The sequence below is a fragment of the Miniopterus natalensis genome, chromosome 7 (assembly GCF_054644295.1).
Source record: "Miniopterus natalensis isolate mMinNat1 chromosome 7, mMinNat1.hap1, whole genome shotgun sequence".
Classification (NCBI taxonomy): domain Eukaryota; kingdom Metazoa; phylum Chordata; class Mammalia; order Chiroptera; family Miniopteridae; genus Miniopterus; species Miniopterus natalensis.
The window spans coordinates 74,746,106-74,763,250 of NC_142087.1; the positions used below are offsets into that span (position 1 = coordinate 74,746,106).

Sequence of the window (17,145 nt, forward strand, 5' to 3'; positions counted from 1 at the left end):
TGGTTTGAAGAGAAATATTAAGTAATAGTGCAAAAGTAAATACTAAGTAATAGTAATGATTTAAATTTGGGAAACAGGCCAAAGCACAAAGCTGGTTCCAATTTTGCCAAACTCAAGATCCGTTTTCCACATTTTCCAGATTTCCCTTGGCCTCTTCCTCCCTTCCCTCCCCCTCCCCCTCCCCCTTCCCCCCTCCTCCTTCCCCCCTTCCCCCTCCCCCTTCCCCTCCCTCGCGTCTGAGGGGCCAAGAGGCGTGGCGCATCCACTTGCCCCGCCCCCAGTCAGAAGCCCATCCCATAATCCACGCCCCTGGAGCCCCCACCGCCCACAAGCCCCGCCCTCTCCCCGCCCCTCGCGCTTCCGTCAGCAGCTTTGGCCCCGCCCCATCGGGCTCCTCCTACTCGGCCGCCGCTACGTTCCGCTCCGCGGCAGCAAGATGGCGGCGCAACAGCAGGACCGTGAGGGTGGTGCGCAGCTGGCTGGGCCCGCGGCGGAGGCCGACCCGCTGGGTCGCTTCACGTGTCCCGTGTGTTTAGAGGTGTACGAGAAGCCGGTGCGGGTGCTCTGCGGACACGTGTAAGCAGCGAGCCCGGGCCTGGTCGGGGGGCGCCTGACTGGGCGGAGGGGAGTGGAGCCGAGGGGCGAGGCCCCAGCAGGGAGGGTCTCGGGCGGGAGCGGGAGGACCGGCCCAAAGTGGCCTCTCCGAGGAGCCCTCGCGGGCTCCTGAAGACCCGTGAAAGTTGCCCTGCTCACTCCTAAGTATCCCGCCCTTCTGATGAGCTCCTACTGTATTCCAAGCGGCCTGTCAGCTCCTTCCCACGCGTGATAGTGTAGTTACACTCCGCTGGGGGTTAGGTAGGGACCAGAGTCTGCCTCGAGAGCTACAGTTTCCCTTGAATAGTGCGTCCATCGCCCCTAAAGTGTAGTACATCTGGCGTCATGTATCCAGCTCTGCCAAGCAATTCTAATGTGGACTAAAGTTGGAGAAACACTGAGCTAAGCTAAAAGAACAAAAAGGAAGTCTTGATATAAATCTGACTAATCAGCCCTTAACTGTGAAAGAGGTTGAGAGTTGGCAGCTAGGGATTGTTAGCATTCCTACTTAGGTGGGAACAGGTGTGTTTCATGCTGTTTGGAATTAAGCCCCCGTGGCCTGCATATTTCTAACAGACGTTGGGACGACTAAAGGAGGTGTATGTGAAAATGTCAGTACCGGTCTGGGCTGGGGTAGGTGTTTTTGAGTTTGGCCAGATTTGAATCTCGGCCTTGCTCCATCAGACACACAGACACCTAAAGTGAAAGAATTGTAGAGAACTTGGCCACCTACTTCTCGCCTCCGGGAGTTGACATTTTCTCCATGGTCCCCTTCAGTGTGTATCATGGATATCACCTTGGCATTGGTTTTTGGACCCCTTCACTGGTCAGTAAGCACAATAGGCACCTGCTGGGCTTCACAGGCATTATTTCTGCAGCAATCCCGCAGAGAAAGAGGGTTGGCAGCCATTTTGCAGGTGAGAGTACAGAGTACATTGTCTAGCTCTCCTAGGACTGCAGGCATCTGTTTGCCAGCCCAGAGAACAGTTGGCACCTGGCAAGGGCTCCCTGGCCACATTGACTGCTTTCTGCTTCTTCAAGTACACGAAGCTCTCTCTAGCTTTGAGCTATTCTGTTTGCTGTTGTTGTTTTTTTTGTCTGGAACTCTTCCTGTCCCATCTGTACCCCCTTCACCACTATTCCAAATCCTTATCAGATTTTAAGTCCCAATTTGCTGTCTCCTTTATCACCATTCCCACTTAAATTACCTCCAGTTTCTTGCACAGAGCAAAATTTAGGGTCATGAGGGCAGTGACCATATCTATTTTGCCCCCTTATATATACCCAGTGCCCAGCACAGCGAGCATCCATCTTCCAATCTTATGTTCAACAGACCAAAATATTTATATGCCCGCTATGTGTCAGATTCTTGGGGCATAGTGAGAAATAAGGTGATTATTTCCTCAGAGTTCACAATCCAGTGAATTGATAAGTACCAGCAAATGTTCAGGCTGTTGTGAAAATGCACTGTGCAGTGAAAGGGTATTATAGGAATCAAATGGGGGCAGGTAATGGATGAATAAAGAAGCTTGATCTAGCAGAATTTACCAACTGAAGAGCAGCAGAATTGGAGGTTTCCTTGAGCCAGATGAGCATTGCTTAGTCAGAGGTCAAGGGACAGTACTGGGATTCAAACGTTGACTCTTCAGTACTCACCATTCTAGTTCCACATGTTTGTCATTTCAGTGTTGAAAATGATGCACAGATGGATACACCTCTCTGAGTCTCCCTTAGGCCAGACAAAAGCTTTTTGCTCTGCTTAGTTGGTTTTTGCTAGCTTTTGTGCTTGGAAACTTGAGCATCACTGCAGCTCTGGCTGGGCATAGCATTAGGTGTTTATAAAACTTTATTTCAAGCTCTAAATGACCATACCCTTCTCCAGTCTAGTGGAATACAGCTGGAGAAGGGAAGGTGGCTGGGAGCTCAGGAGAAAGGACTAACAGGAAAGGTAGAACATCTAAAAGGGTGAACTAGAAAAAGGCCTGTATATATAGAAAATGGAAACTGAAAGCATGCTATTTTCTTGGGCATGATTCAGAAACCTTCTGCACTTGGTGTTATTTTTGTGTGGAACTCTGCATCCAGGTCTGTGTGGCTCTTCTCACAATTTTTGGTCTTAGCTCATATTTTACCTTTTTTTTTTAAAAAAAACACACCTACCATATCTTTATTGATTTCAGAGAGAGGGAAGGAGGGGGAGAGAGAGAGAGATAGAAACATCAATGATGAGAGAGTCATTGATCGGCTGCCTAGCCCGCAACCGGGCATGTACCCTGACCAGGAATCAAACCCTGATCTCCTGGATCCTAGGTCGATGCTCAACCGCTGAGCCACGCCCGGCTGGGTTCATATGTTACCTTCTTAATGAAACTTTCTGTGATCCACCCCAGCTGATCTCATTGCTTATTTCCTCCATGCATTTAATCACTGTCTGAAACTAACATTTGTGTTTTTCTTCACTCTGGAACAGAAGTATTATGAAGAAGGGAACTTAGTTTAATTCAACATTGTGCCTTCAGTGGTGAATCAGTAGACCCCCTCACCTTCTCCCAGCTTGGTCTAGAATTTTGCCTAGCAGGATAACATAGCTTAATGACAGAGAACAAAAATCTTAAGAGACAGTAAAAAATTGTCAGTTGTGCAGATTACCTTTGAGTATATACATCCTCCCTTAAACCTATCAGGTTGGGAGTATTTTCATGCTCCCTCATCCATTCTTTCTGTGTACTTTATCTCAGCATCACCACCTGTCTAGGCTTCAAGATAGAAACTTGGCCTTTTTTCTTCTCCAAATTCAGTAAGTTACCAGTCCTACTGATTCCACCTCTGAATCATTTCCTGAATTCATTCCCTGTTGCCTCAGTCAGGCCCTCACAATCCTTTGCCATTAGGCATCTGTTTGGCTTCTACTTCAAGTCTCTTCTCCTCTTTCCTCATCTAAAAAAAATTTTTAAACCGGCAACTCAATTGTCTGTGATAATCCCAGGGTTATTTTTCTAAAACTTGGATTTGGTCTTATTAATACTTTGCTTTAAACATCTGGATCTCTACTGCTTATGAGGAAAAGTGTTAGGCTTTTATTTCCTCAGATGTATCATGAGTTTTTAAGCCTTAAGGTCTGGGATGTTCCTTTGCTCTGCCAGCTGAACTCTTTCTTTTAAGGCTCTTTCGTAGATGCTGCCTCTAAAGTCTTCCCAGCCCTGTCCTTAGGTCACAACTAGTTGCTCTTGTATCTGTGTTCTCATAGTGCTGTGCATTCACCTCTAATGATAGCAGCTCCTGTTTGTAATGCATTTCAGATGTGTTAGACACTGTCCTAAGGGTCTCCCAACACGCCTAGAGGTGAGTACTACCATCTTCGTTTCACAAAGGAAAAACTGAGATTTGGGAAACCTCTCAGTGCACCTTAATACCTTTTGCTGCATATCACAATAGTTTGCATTTGTTTCTGTTGCTGGGCCTGTGTGTTCTTTGCAGGACCCATCTTCCCACCCTCATTTTTCTGGCATGGGGGACTCAGTATGTGAATCAGGAGCAGGGAGCAAGTTGTCTTTAATCCATTATTCATTGATGATTTTTAAAAGTTTATCCATTTTGTTGTCTTCACAATGCATGACTCAGGTTCTCTGTATGTCTTGTTCTAGCTTTTGCTCTGCATGCCTGCAGGAATGTCTGAAGCCGAAGAAGCCTGTCTGTGGGGTATGTCGCAGCCCTCTGGCACCTGGCGAACGAGCCGTGGAGCTCGAGCGGCAGATTGAGAGCACAGAGACTTCTTGCCATGGCTGCCGTAAAAATGTATGTGAAAGGAAAACGGAAGAGTCAGTCTCTCTGTGAGGAGATGGGGTAAAATGTAGAGCTGTTGCCATGTAGTTTCCAAAGGCAGAGCATGATGGATGACTAATAGCATGTGTGCATGCTAGTTATCTGTGGCAGTGGCTGTGCTGTTTCATTTTGGCAACCTTATTGGGTTTTTTTTTTAAGAGTTGGCTTAGTTAGTATATTACATATTTTAGCTTTGAAAATCATAGAAATCAGTTATCCCAGTTCTTTCCTATAAAAGACTGGTTTTTCCAAAGCATTATGTACAATTTTAATTAGAATATAATGACAATGATATTTTTAAATATAAAATGTAGTCGGTGACTCAAAAAAGTTATCTGCTGCAGTTAGTTTGAGAGGAAATTTAAAAATCTATATCAGCCCTGGCCGGTGTGGCTCGGTTGGAGCGTCGTCCCATACACCAAAAGGTGGCGAGTTCGATTCACAGTCAGGGCACCTACCCAGGTTGTGGGTTTGATCCCCAGTCAGGGCATGTGTGGGAGGCAGCCAATCAATGTTTCTCTCTCTCTCCCCCTGCCCTTCCTCTCTCTCAAAATCAATTTAATCAGCTTTTTAGCACTTGACAGGGAAGAATGAATCATGATACAAAGGTCAATATGAAATATTTGATTTTAATAGCAAGATCTAATATCTAAATGCATCCATGATCTTTTGTATAATCATATTAGAGTCAAGTATATTTATTTTAACATTTGTTATAACTGTAAAAGAGAAATACTGTTGTCTTATTTTCTTGTTTTCCAAGAGATATACATAGGCTTAGCAGGTTGGTTTTTTTAAATTTTTTTTTTAAAATATATATCTTTATTGATTTCAGAGAGAGGGAGGAAGAGGGAGAGAGAGGAAGGAAGAGGGAGAGAGAGAGATAGAAACATCAATGATGAGAGAGTCATTAACCGGCTGTCTCCTGCATAGCCCCTGCTGGGGACCCAGCCCGCAACCCAGGCATGTGCCCTTGCTGGGAATAGAACCCTGATCTCCTGGATCCTAGGCCCACGCTCAACCGCTGAGCCACGCCCTGCCAGGCACTTAGCAGTTTTTAAAATCATGATGATTTTGTTAATTCTAGGCAGTACAGAAATGTAAAATAATGTAGGCTTGCCCTAGACAGTTTAGCTAAGTGGTTAGAGTGTCGGCCCGAGAATTGAAGGGTCCCAGGTTCAGTTCTGGCCAAGGACACGTACCTTGGTTGCAGGCTTGATTCATCACCCCGCTTGGGGTGGGTTCAGGAGGCAACCAATTGATGTGTCTCTCTCACGTTGACTTCTCTCTCCCTCTCTCCCGCTCTTTGAAAAGCAATGGAAAAAATGTCTTTGAGAATTAAAAAAATTAAAAATAGCCCAGCTGGGTGTGGCTCAGTGGTTGAGCATCGACCTAGGATCCAGGAGGTCATGGTTCGATACCCTGTCAGGGTACATGCCCCAATTGCGGGCTCAGTCCCCAGTTGGGGGCATGCAGGAGGCAGCCAATCAACGATGACTTTCTCATCATTGATGTTTCTATTTCTCTCTCTCCCTCTCCCTTCCTCTCTCTGAAATCGATAAAGATATATTAGAAAACGAACAAAAAAATAAAATAAAATAATGTAGACTTGTTCCCCACTCCAGAGCTTACCTCTTTGAAGTGTAGAGGGCTGCAAAATATTTTCTGTCATTTGATAAACAGATACAGGATTTTCACAAAATAGGATCATACTATATGTTTCTACAACTTTTTTTCACATTTGAAACAGTTTTTTCACTAAAGGACTGTTGGACAGCCTTGCACATCAATGTCATTACTCTAACACCTTAGTTTGGATAGCCCTAGAATGGATATACCGTACACTCTTTCAGAACGATTTAGCATGAAGGATACACAGTGGGTACAGTCTGAATGGGGCTATTTCCTATCTGTTTTAATTGGGAGCTCTGGTTGGCAGCTTGAAGTACTTTAGCTGGAGGTAAGACAGAAGCATCATGGTATGCCAGAGCTCAAATATTGAAGCTTTTTTTTTCTTGCAGTTTCCTTTAATTTAGAAAGTCAAGATACTGAAATAAAGTCTCCCTTCATCTTCGTGCATACATAATGGGTGTTTTTTTGTTTGGGGGTTTTTTTTTCCCTATATGCTTTTGATTTTCTCCATTTTAAAGATTAGTGACTGTATTATGGTATATCTCCGAAAGTGTTTTTCTTCCCTGTATCTCCCTTAATTTCTTTATTCCTTACATGTTTTCTTATTAGAACATCTGTGATGAAGCACTCTTTGGGTTTTCTATATTTCAAAGACTATATTTTTTAGAAGAAGTAGAATTCAGATTTAGGGTTTTTTGAGAAGATCATTTATCATAATCTGGCAGTTTGTACTTTAACTAGGATTACTAGCCCTTTGCCCTTTTACTTACATCGTCACTTTTCTTTGCTGTACATAATGGAATGTAGTTCTTGGCTTGCTGTGAGGAGATGAGTTTAAATGCTAGTATGGAAAACTTTAAAAACTTCACTGGGTTTGGAATGTGTCTGTAAGCAGAGAGTATATGGTGAATAAAGTTGACCTGTAGGAGAGTTAGTGTAGAGTGGAAGCACATGTCTTGATTTGGTTAAGTAAAACCTCAGCCTTGGTCTTAACAGAAACCCTGCAACAAACAGTCAGGGGTCCAGCCCCATCAGCACAGCCAGGGGACTGGTAAGATGATTGCCAGGGTGCTATAGGTCTAGTTTTTATCTTACCCTTGCTTTGGGATGATGTTGGGCCTGACTAACTTGTGGCCTCTGATTCTTCCTGTCCAAGTTCTTCCTATCCAAGATCCGGGCCCATGTGGCTACCTGTTCCAAATACCAGAATTACATCATGGAAGGTGTGAAGGCCACCACCAAAGATGTGTCTCTTCAGCCAAGGTAAATAATCACTCCTTTAGATCAAGGTCATCTTTTGCTACAAAGACACTGGACATTTTGCATGTTTGGGGTTGAGTTGTATGAGTTTTAGAAAGTGGAGGTATAATTGTTGTACTGGCTAAAGCTGATGCAGGTTTTTGTATCAGGGTGTTATAGAGAAAGACTCTCTGATAGTCACTTCAAATATTAGCAATGCTGATAAGTTATTTTCAGAACACTTGACCTGATTCTGAAGTAATCATCACAGTCCCTGTCATAACATGTTCAGTGTGAACTTGGCTCATTTTTGGAGGGTACAGTGGCTAAAGTTGCACGGAAACACTCACAGAGGTGTTTTTCTTTTTCCCTGCCTTTCATCTTCAGGAATGTCCCAAACCGTTATACCTTTCCTTGCCCTTATTGTCCTGAGAAGAACTTTGATCAAGAAGGACTTGTGGAACACTGCAAGTTATGCCATAGCACGGACACCAAATCTGTGGTGAGAGTAACTTTTTTTTAATACCGTTTATGGGGGGAAAAGTCAGATTACAGAAAAATTACAGGATTAGTACAGTGAACTCTTATGTATCCTTCACCTAGATTCTCGGATTAATAGCATTTTACCATGTTTGCTTAACCATATTTTGTATATACAAATTTTTTGCTCACCATTCAAGAATAAGTATAGAGCCCGGCTGGCGTGGCTCAGCAGTTGAGCATCAACTTGTGAACCAGCAGGTCATAGTTCAATTCCTGCTCAGGCCACATGCCTGGGTTTCGGGCTTGATCCCCAGTAGGGGGCTTGTAGGAGGCAGCTGATCAATGACTCATCATTGATGTTTCTGTCTCTCCCTCTCCCTCACTCTGAAATCAGTAAAAACATATTTTTTTAAAAAAAGAATAAGTATAGATAGCATGACCCTTTGCTCCTAAATACTTCAGCATATATCTCCTAAGAACATTTGCTTTAAAAAAAAAATCACCTTTTTGTGTGTTGTCACACAGGAAATGTAGCATTGAGACAGTCTAATATCTACTGTGGAATTCATGTTCAAATTTTAACAGTTGTAATGTTCTTCATATCTACCTCCTCTGCCCCCAAAAATCCTGGACCTGTGTGTGAGACTTAGTTGTCATGTCTCTTTAGTCGTCGGCCATTCCTTGTTTTTCATGACCTTGACATTTTTATTTTTATTTATTTATTTATTTAATTTTAAATATATCTTTTATTGATTTCAGAGAGAGGAAAGGAGAAGGAGAGAGATAGAAACATCAATGATGAGAGAGTCATTGATCAAGCCCACAACCCGGGCGTGTGCCCTGACCGGGAATCGAACCCCGATCGCCCGGATCCTAGGTTGACGCTCAACCGCTGAGCCACGCCCGGCCGGGCATGACTTTGACATTTTTAAAGAGGACAGTCAAGTTTTGTAGAATGTCCTTCATTTTGGACTTGTCTGCTTCTTCATGATTAGACGCAGGGATGCTCCATAAATGATGTGCCCTTCAGGTGCCACGTCAGGGGTCATGTGATGTCTCTTGGTCCATTGTTGGTATCGTTAACTTGGATCCCTTGGTGTCCTCTGCCAAGCTGCCATTTTCCTTTTGAGAGTAGCTTTTTCATAGTTGTGGAGAAAGAGAATTTAAGCTGAAATTATTAGGAAAGTGCTTATCAGTCCTTTGATATATAATTTAAATAACACAGACGTGTAGTTTCTTTTTTTGAAAAAAATGTTTGAATTTGGTCCATTTCAGCAGTGTTACCCGTCCCTCTTAATGTGATTGACAGACTAGGTCTTTTTTTTTTTTTTTTTTTTTTTTTTAATGGACTAGGTCTAAATACAATTTCCTCTATAGTTTGTTTCAGTTTCTCATTTATCTCAGACTGCTTCTGTTGAACTATATACCTAGTTTTATGGGCAGTCTTCCGCTCCATTGCTGTAAAGGTGGTGTATGAACTAGAATTTTTGGGAGTTTTTGCTGATAGGATTAGACCTTGTGGCATTTTTTTTTTTTTTAAATATGTTTTTATTTCAGGGAGAGGGAGAGAGAGATGGAAACATCAATGATGAGAGAATCATCAATCAGCTGCCTCTTACACATCCCCCACTGGGGATGGAGCCCGCAACCCAGGCATGTGCCCCAACTGGGAATCGAACCATGACCTCCAGGTTCATGGGTCCACACTCAGCCACTGAGCCACACCTGCCTGGCCTTGTAGCATTCTTTATTTCTTTGTTGGAAATCTTAAGATCCAGCTGCCCCTTTTCAGGAATATCTTAAATCTTCTCTTGACTTTATCGAATTCCTTCTCAAGTCTAAATTCTTGTGAGTGCAACCACTTTTTACACTGGGCTCATGTGTTCTTAAAGTTGTGCTGCAACAGATTCTACCAGTGAACACCCTTTCCATCTGCTTATCCCAGCTTCCCAAGCTGGGGGACTGGGCTGGCTTGGCCCATCATGTACCCCATTTTCAGGAAAACCCTGTTGCTGCTAGGCAGGCACAGTTTCTTGTCTCCTAATGGCTGTTCTCTGCATTAGGTTCCTGGCATGAGCTGCCCCCATCCTTTCCACAGATAACACTGAATTCTGCTTTTAACTAAATTCATAGTATCTGGTGTGCATTCCTCCTTCTATCTCAGGAGCTCTCTGATCTACCTCTAAGGTCACAGACTGGCAGCCTGTGGGATATGTCTGGCCCATACACATTTTAATTTCCTTAACCTTTAAAAATACTTCCTTTTTGCTGAAGTCAATATGCCAAATTTAAATCTAGGTGTTGGAGGCAAGGGCTGGTTCATCAAACTATTACTTTTCTGTAGGTTTGAAGTTTTTCAAAGTAAGTTTTAAAAGGCTACCATAAATTTTAACATATCTTTGCATTTGTTTGTCTGTAAAATAGTCTTTTTATTTTTTTTAATTTATTTTTATTTTTTATTTATTTAGTTTTTAAAATATATCTTTATTGATTTCAGAGAGAGGAAAGGAGAGGGAGAGAGAGAGAGATAGAAACATCAATGATGAGAGAGTCATTGATCAAGCCCACAACCCGGGCATGTTCCCTGACCGGGAATCGAACCCCAATCGCCTGGATCCCAGGTCGACTCTCAACTGTTGAGCCACACCCGGCCGGGCTGTAAAATAGTCTTTTTAACTGTGGATTGATTTGGTCGGAGGTTACGTGTACTCATAATTTTGATTGATATTGCTGATCTGCTCTGGTTTCTGGTTACTGCAACCTAATTTCTCTCTTTTTTCCCCCTCCTTTGGCTTCCTGTGATCATTTTATCTCTGTGAAGCTTCTCTTCCTTCATCGCTTTTCCCTCTGTTCCATCTCCTGTCCCCCTACAGAACTCCTTAACTGTCAGTATTTCAGCACTTCCCTTTGGAAGCATACCCTCTTCTATCTCTCGTCCTGACTTGTGCTACAGCTGCCTGCCTCACTCTTCCACTCAAGGAGTCTTCCAGTGTTTCAGATTCATCTCTTGCCTACCCCCTTGTCACTATTGATTCCTTGTGAATGGTGGGGCTCCATCTCTAAGCCGGACCGCTTATACCTGCTTCTTCCCAGCCCCAGCTTTTCTCTGCCCATCTCCATAAATTTTCCATTGTAGCCACACTGATTATCTGGCTGCTTTCCTATAATGCTACCTCTTGGCCTTTTCTCCTTGCTACTGCTGTTGCTCTTTTGGAACGCCCTTTCATGTGTTCTTTGTCTTTCCCAATACCTTCCAGTCTTCAAAGCCCAAATCAACCTCTTGTGTGAGGGCTTTTCAGCCTGAGCTTCCATATCTGGGCATTTACTTTGTAAAAATAGCACAGAAGGCTGTATTTTAACTTCCTTGGGACATTGCTCATCTGTCACTTCTTTGATTTTCTCTGTGTCTTGGATCATTTTTGTGTGCTGGGTTGGAAGGCCATAGTCTGGGCCCCGCCTGGGCTGATGCATTGTTCCGACCACAGTAGAGGATAAGAGGGTGTTATAATGCCTTAAGCCTTCATCCACCCCCGAGGGTCATTCGACTTGAGTAGGAGACAGAGTATTTTCTGGGATGTGAATGTACACACAAGGGAGTGGCCTGGCCGTGACCTGGTGTGTTAGGAAAGCTGTCCTGACACAAGCCACAGAGGGTGATGTCAGCTCAAAACATTAGGCGCCTAAGACCATGCTTCTTTGTTGAAAGGTTTGCCCAATATGTGCCTCGATGCCCTGGGGAGACCCCAACTACCGCAGTGCCAACTTCATCGAGCATATCCAGCGGCGGCACCAGTTTTCTTACGACACTTTTGTGGTGAGTGGAGCCTGGGCTCTGATCCCTCCCTCCTTCCTCTTACCTGAAGAACCGTGGGCCCCATTGTTGAGCTTTGTCACTGACGTGATGGGTTCTCTGCAATGGCAGCCATGCAGTCTGTGAGCCAGGTGAGTGGCCACAGTTTTTCTTGTGTGGCATTGAAGATGATAAACTTCAACTACATGGCCAGCCATGTAGACTGACAGCGGGCCCCTGCCACCCCCCAAATTTTTGCATATTTTCTTTTGGTGTGTGTAGTTTCTACCTGTTACAGAATCTGGTTTAGGATTCTTAGGCTTAGATGCCCATGGAGCTAGGCAAGTAATGGAAATGGTCCCCATGGGATTTTCAGGCTGGACTTTGTATGGCTCGTTATGCTGTCATCAGCTCCAGCTGATAGTTGTCATGTGGAAATACAGGTACAGTATTGCCCGTCTCCTCCGCCGACCCCAACTCCAAGAAGCTGGGAATGCAGAATTTCATATGACGTCTTACATATTTATTTTTAAAATACTTCAGGCCAAAGCGCATCCACTAACCAGATGTGGTCATTAGGTTTGTGTCCTTTCCCTAGAGCTGAGTGGTTCTGAGCAGCATACTGTTGTCTTGGCAGTATAGTGATAGATAAATTTGGCCAACTACTTGGAATAAACCTTTTGTTTATACATATAAGTGTCAATTTAGAATTTTAGAGTAGTAGTCAGTCTTAATGGCTATATTTCAGGACCTGAGAAGGAAAGCATGACTCTTTTCTAAATTGTCATAAAGAGTATTTATTAATGGTCTAATACAGTGTCTGAAACGCATAACTGTCCTTTTTGTTAATGCTATAAAGATTAATATAATGCCCAAATAGAAAACCTTGCCTCATTGATTAGAAAGGCTAGTTTCACTACAGTGCACTCCACGTTTGAGCACTTGGTCTGCGCCAGGTCCATCTGGGTGCTCTCTGGTCCTCACTCGCCCTATCTGAGGGAGCCATCGTTGTTTTCGTGGTCGGGATGAAGCAGTGAGATCAAGCAGTCTGCCTAGAGTTCTGTGGCTAGCATTGCCCGTGGAGCTGGGACCTGGCCCCCTGGCAGCCCTCGCCAGGGCCCCGCACTCAGCTTTCCTGCTTCTGCTACTGAAAGTGAGTCTTTGCAGCTGCAAACAGGTGCTGAAGCTGTGTGTGTGTTTTGCCCCTAGGATTACGATGTCGATGAGGAGGACATGATGAATCAGGTGTTGCAGCGCTCCATCATCGATCAGTGAGCAGGGCGTCTGCTGGCCGTCTCGTGTTCCAGAGCTTCCATTATGTATTATGTGTGAAACCTTAAATATACAACAGACCTGGAAGTGAGCCTGGTATTAGGACAGGGTCATTTCTAACAGGGAAACAGGTTCCCAGGTCAGAGCCCTCCTTTCCTTTGGGCTCCTCCCCCTACTGTTAACCCTTTTTGTCACATCTCTTGTCTTTGATTGCTCCTCAGCTCCTTCCTGGAGTTTCTGCTTCCTCTTCCAGAAGAAAACCCAGCTTCACCTGTCTTTGTTTTACACTTGCTCTTCTCATTCAGCATTCATCTCTCAGGTCCTTTGAGCCAGCCAGGACCTTTCGTGGGTCATGAATAGCACAAATGAGACAAGTGTCTCCTCTCCTCATTTCTTGAGGTGTGTGAGCTCTGGCAACAGTGCATCTGATCAGTGATGGAGCTCCTGTGCTGAGGAAGTTCCTGTTAGTTGCTCTTTGGTAGCAGCTGCCAGAGCTGGAGTTATCTCCCAGGAAACCTTTCAAAAGCCCTGCTGGGGGGAATGTTCTGGGTTTAGCGTGGTCTGATGCTTGAAGTTTTGATTAGTGATATTTTGCTGCCACTCCTGCACACCCTTAGAATGAATTGGTACAGTCTTAAATACCTGCATGGTGCCTTTTTAGGATAAGGTGTAACCACATGTTTTTAGTGGAAATAAGTGTTTCTAGGTTAGAAACTTAGGTTAGACTCCATTTCTCCATAAGTGGGGATGACGGTCAGCTAAGAGAGACAGGAGGACCATAGCTTTTAGCATATGATTTTCAAACTAATAACATATTTTCAGATGACTGGGTCATGTTTACTTCTCTGTTTGGGAGTCCGCTTAACATTCTTATCCTTGAGGCACAAAAAGGAGCCCTCGACTGAATAAGATGGAAGGGGTTTGGGCCCCAAGTGGATACCAGTTCTTTTATTTGTTAATTTAGATTAAACTGAGCCTTGCTTTTCTATCGGAGAGAGGTGGTAGGAAATCTAATATCACGGCCTGCCATCTCTTCTGACAAGACACTGTTCAAAGGCACAACATCTCCTGTGAACAGTTGTTAATGGAAACTCTCTCCTGGAAACTTGCTTTGGTGGCAGCTCAAGAAGCTTGAAGTTCGATATGTTTCATGATGTTAGTAAACACAAAGCTAAGAGCTGGCACTCAAATCCGTAGGAGCAAAACCTCTGATCGACCAAAGGGCATCTGGATTTAGGTTCGCTTTTTCACGTCAGACCTCTGTAGTCTGATGTCAAAATTTCTTCCGGTTAGTGTCTGAGGTTGCAAGTGACGGGCTTTGGGCCTGTGCCCTGCTGCTGTGGGCCTCTCCCTACCTGCCAGTTAGAACTTCGGATGCCTAGTAACCAATAGAGACGGGCCCTTTGGGGCAAAGTAATTTTTTCTAATGTGCTGTTGCTTGGGAGCGCCCAGATGTTAAGGTCAGTTTCTTCACTGTAGTTTTTGGGAAGCGTTCACTCAGACCTCCCTGAATTGAGATTATCTCGGCCTAAGTTTAAAGGGAAATTGAATAAAACCTTCATTTGAGTGAACTAAAGAGAGTGTGTCCGTCTCACTGGTGGTACCAAGAAACTGATTTCCTTGTATTAAGTGCACTTCATGTATTTCTGATAAGATGATTTTCCAGAAAGTGAAATTTGTTACATTCTGGCTTTTAAAAGGCGAAATATAAATAAATTTCATAATTTATCCAACTGGTGAGCTGCAGTGCTTATTTTCATTACTACCACTTGCTGAAGTCGGCCTAGGGAGCCTCTAGAAAATTGTTGCTCTTTCTAAGGGGAAGTTCTTGTCTGTCACAGGTGAGTCCTGTTTGGCTCTGATCTCAGCTCTGACACTTCACTAGCTGAGCCTCTCTGGGTCTTTCCTCTGGAAAGTGAACTCACCCCCACTTCTCTCGGGAGGTCCGGTGAGGTGAGAAGTGACTGCTCCATGAAGCAAGGCTTTACACACGTGACTTCAGCTCCATTCAAAAGACTAAGCAACGACCCCAAGACATTGTAGTAAAGGTTTTGCAAGTTAGGATCTGAGGTCCTAAGTGTGGTTTAAGTTCTGCACTCTGCTCCTGGCCGTGGGACATCTGGCATACACTTTCTGTTACTGAATCTGTGTCCCTACAATAAGTTTTTGCCAAGTTGAGCTTTTATTACAGATAAAATACTCAAACGTTTACTTATTTTTTTATTATATGTTTTTATTGATTTTAAAGACAGGAAGGGGGAGAGAGAAACATCAATGTGAGAAACATTGATTAGTTGCCTCCCCCACTCTCCCCAACCAGGACCGAACCTGCAACCTGGGCATGTGCCCCCGACTAGGAATCGAACAGGTGACTTTTATGGTACACAGGACTATGCCCAACACACTGAGCCACACTGGGCAAGGCTACTTATTTTTAATTACATATAGAAATAGCTGGGTTAGCTATCACTAAACCCAGCAGAACGTTGGTCCTCCAGCTCCATCTTCAACATATTTAGTGCTCTCGACCCCTCCCTCCTTTTATTTTTTTAATTTTATTTTTTAATCCTCATCTGAGGATATTTTTTGTATTGCTTTTCAGAGAGACTGGAAGGGAGACAGAGGAACATTGATGTGAGAGAGACACATCAATTGGTTGCTTCTCACATGCGTCCCAACTCAGGCCAGGGATTGAGCCTATAACTGAGGTACATGCCCTTGACTGGAATCAAACCTGGGACGCTTCAGTCCAAGGACTGACGCTTTAACCACTTAGCCAAACCGACTAGGGTGACCCCTTCTTTTATTTTTATTTTTAAAATATATTGATTTCAGAGAGGAAGGGAGAGTGGGAGAGAGTCATTGATCGGCTGCCTTCTGCATGTCCCCCACCAGGGATCAAGCCTGCAACCCGGGCATGTGCCCTGACCAGAATCAAACCGTGATCTCCTGGATCATAGGTCGATGCTCAACTGCTGAGCCATGGTGGCCAGGCACCTCCGTCCTTTTAGAAGCTGTTGCTTCTGCAACACCATCCTGATTTCTCTTCCTATTTTTCTACCATAGTCCTTTTATGTCCTCGGCGGTCGCCTCCTGCTTCCCTTCCTTTAGCTGTTGGAATTCTCCAAGGCTCTGTCCTAGACTCCTACTCCCCCTCTCCCTGGGCAGACTTACCCACTCACCACTTGGCTTTCATTACCATCTCTGTGCCAATGGGTCAAGAGCCACAGTTCTAGACCATACACCTTTCTGAAGCTCCAGGCACATAGGACCCATTTCCTTATAGACCTGTTCACCCACATGACTTAAAGGTGTCAAGTTTTGCATGGCTCTAACTGAACTCATCCTCTGCCCTCTTACTACCCACACCACCTGCTAGGTTAGCCTCTTTCTCCCACAGGTGGTACCAGTTGCCCAAGAATTAACCTGAACATCATCATAAACTCCTTTGTTGCCCGGCCAGCGGTTGAGTTGATCTATGATCCAGGAGATCATGGTTTGATTCCTGATCAGGGCACATGCCCTGGTTTCGGGCTTGATCCCCAGCAGGGGGGTGTGCAGGAGGCAGCCGATCAATGACTCATCATTGATGTTTCTATCTCTCCCTCTCCCTTCCTCTCTGACATCAATAATATATATATAAATCAGTTATATATAAAAATATATATATATAACTCCTTTGTCCACCTCAACACCCCATATCAACAAATTGTATTGATTTTAGCTCCCACATAACACATTTGTGTGTTTTCACCATCCTACTACCATCAGTGTCTCAAAATCCACCATGATCTCACCTGAACTCTTGCCTCAACTCCTTTGGTTTCTCTGCAGTGCTCCCTAGCTGACATCTAATCCATTCTCCACCAAGTAGCCAGAGGGTCATATCCTTTAAAACCCTTCAGAGTCTCCAGTTACCCTTAGGTAAAGTCCCAACACCTCACCATGGCCCTCCAGGCCTCCTGTCCTCTGTCTCCTGTCTCCCTCTCCAACCTCAACCCCTTACATTCACTTCCACACATGAACCATCTGTACCTTCTTAACTTCAAGTGGGTCATGTCCTCCACCTTTCCTCTGGAATATTTGGTGTGCCCCCCCACCACGAGCCCCCATCTTTGCCTCCCAACTGTACTTTGGATGTCTAGATCAGAATTTCATGTATGAAGTTCCTCTAGAAGATTCTACTAGTGTTAATCAGGGCATTTATTAAACTCAGGTATAAATACCCCTGCTAGACTATAAACTCTGAGATTAGTATTCTTGTTTACTTCTATAACCTCATTGCTTAATATTCTGGTTGCCAGAATTATAGG

General features: G+C 44.2%; 1 protein-coding gene across 1 annotated transcript; it reads left to right on the forward strand.

Moving 5' to 3' along the window:
• Positions 1-436: 436 nt before the first annotated feature.
• On the forward strand, positions 437-14,565 carry RNF114 (ring finger protein 114). The gene is made up of 6 exons (XM_016217408.2): positions 437-576; positions 4,239-4,389; positions 7,205-7,311; positions 7,675-7,789; positions 11,477-11,584; positions 12,770-14,565. The coding sequence occupies exons 1-6, from the start codon at positions 437-439 to the stop codon at positions 12,833-12,835; spliced, it is 687 nt and encodes a 228-aa protein (XP_016072894.1). The 3' UTR covers positions 12,836-14,565.
• The last annotated feature ends 2,580 nt before the right edge of the window (positions 14,566-17,145 follow it).

Coding starts and splice junctions, on each gene's coding strand:
- RNF114 (XM_016217408.2), top strand. CDS start 437: ATGGCGGCGCAACAGCAGGACCGTGAGGGTGGTGCGCAGCTGGCTGGG. Junction 7,790..11,476: donor GCACGGACACCAAATCTGTG/GTGAGAGTAACT, acceptor CTTTGTTGAAAG/GTTTGCCCAATATGTGCCTC. Junction 11,585..12,769: donor TTTCTTACGACACTTTTGTG/GTGAGTGGAGCC, acceptor TTTTGCCCCTAG/GATTACGATGTCGATGAGGA.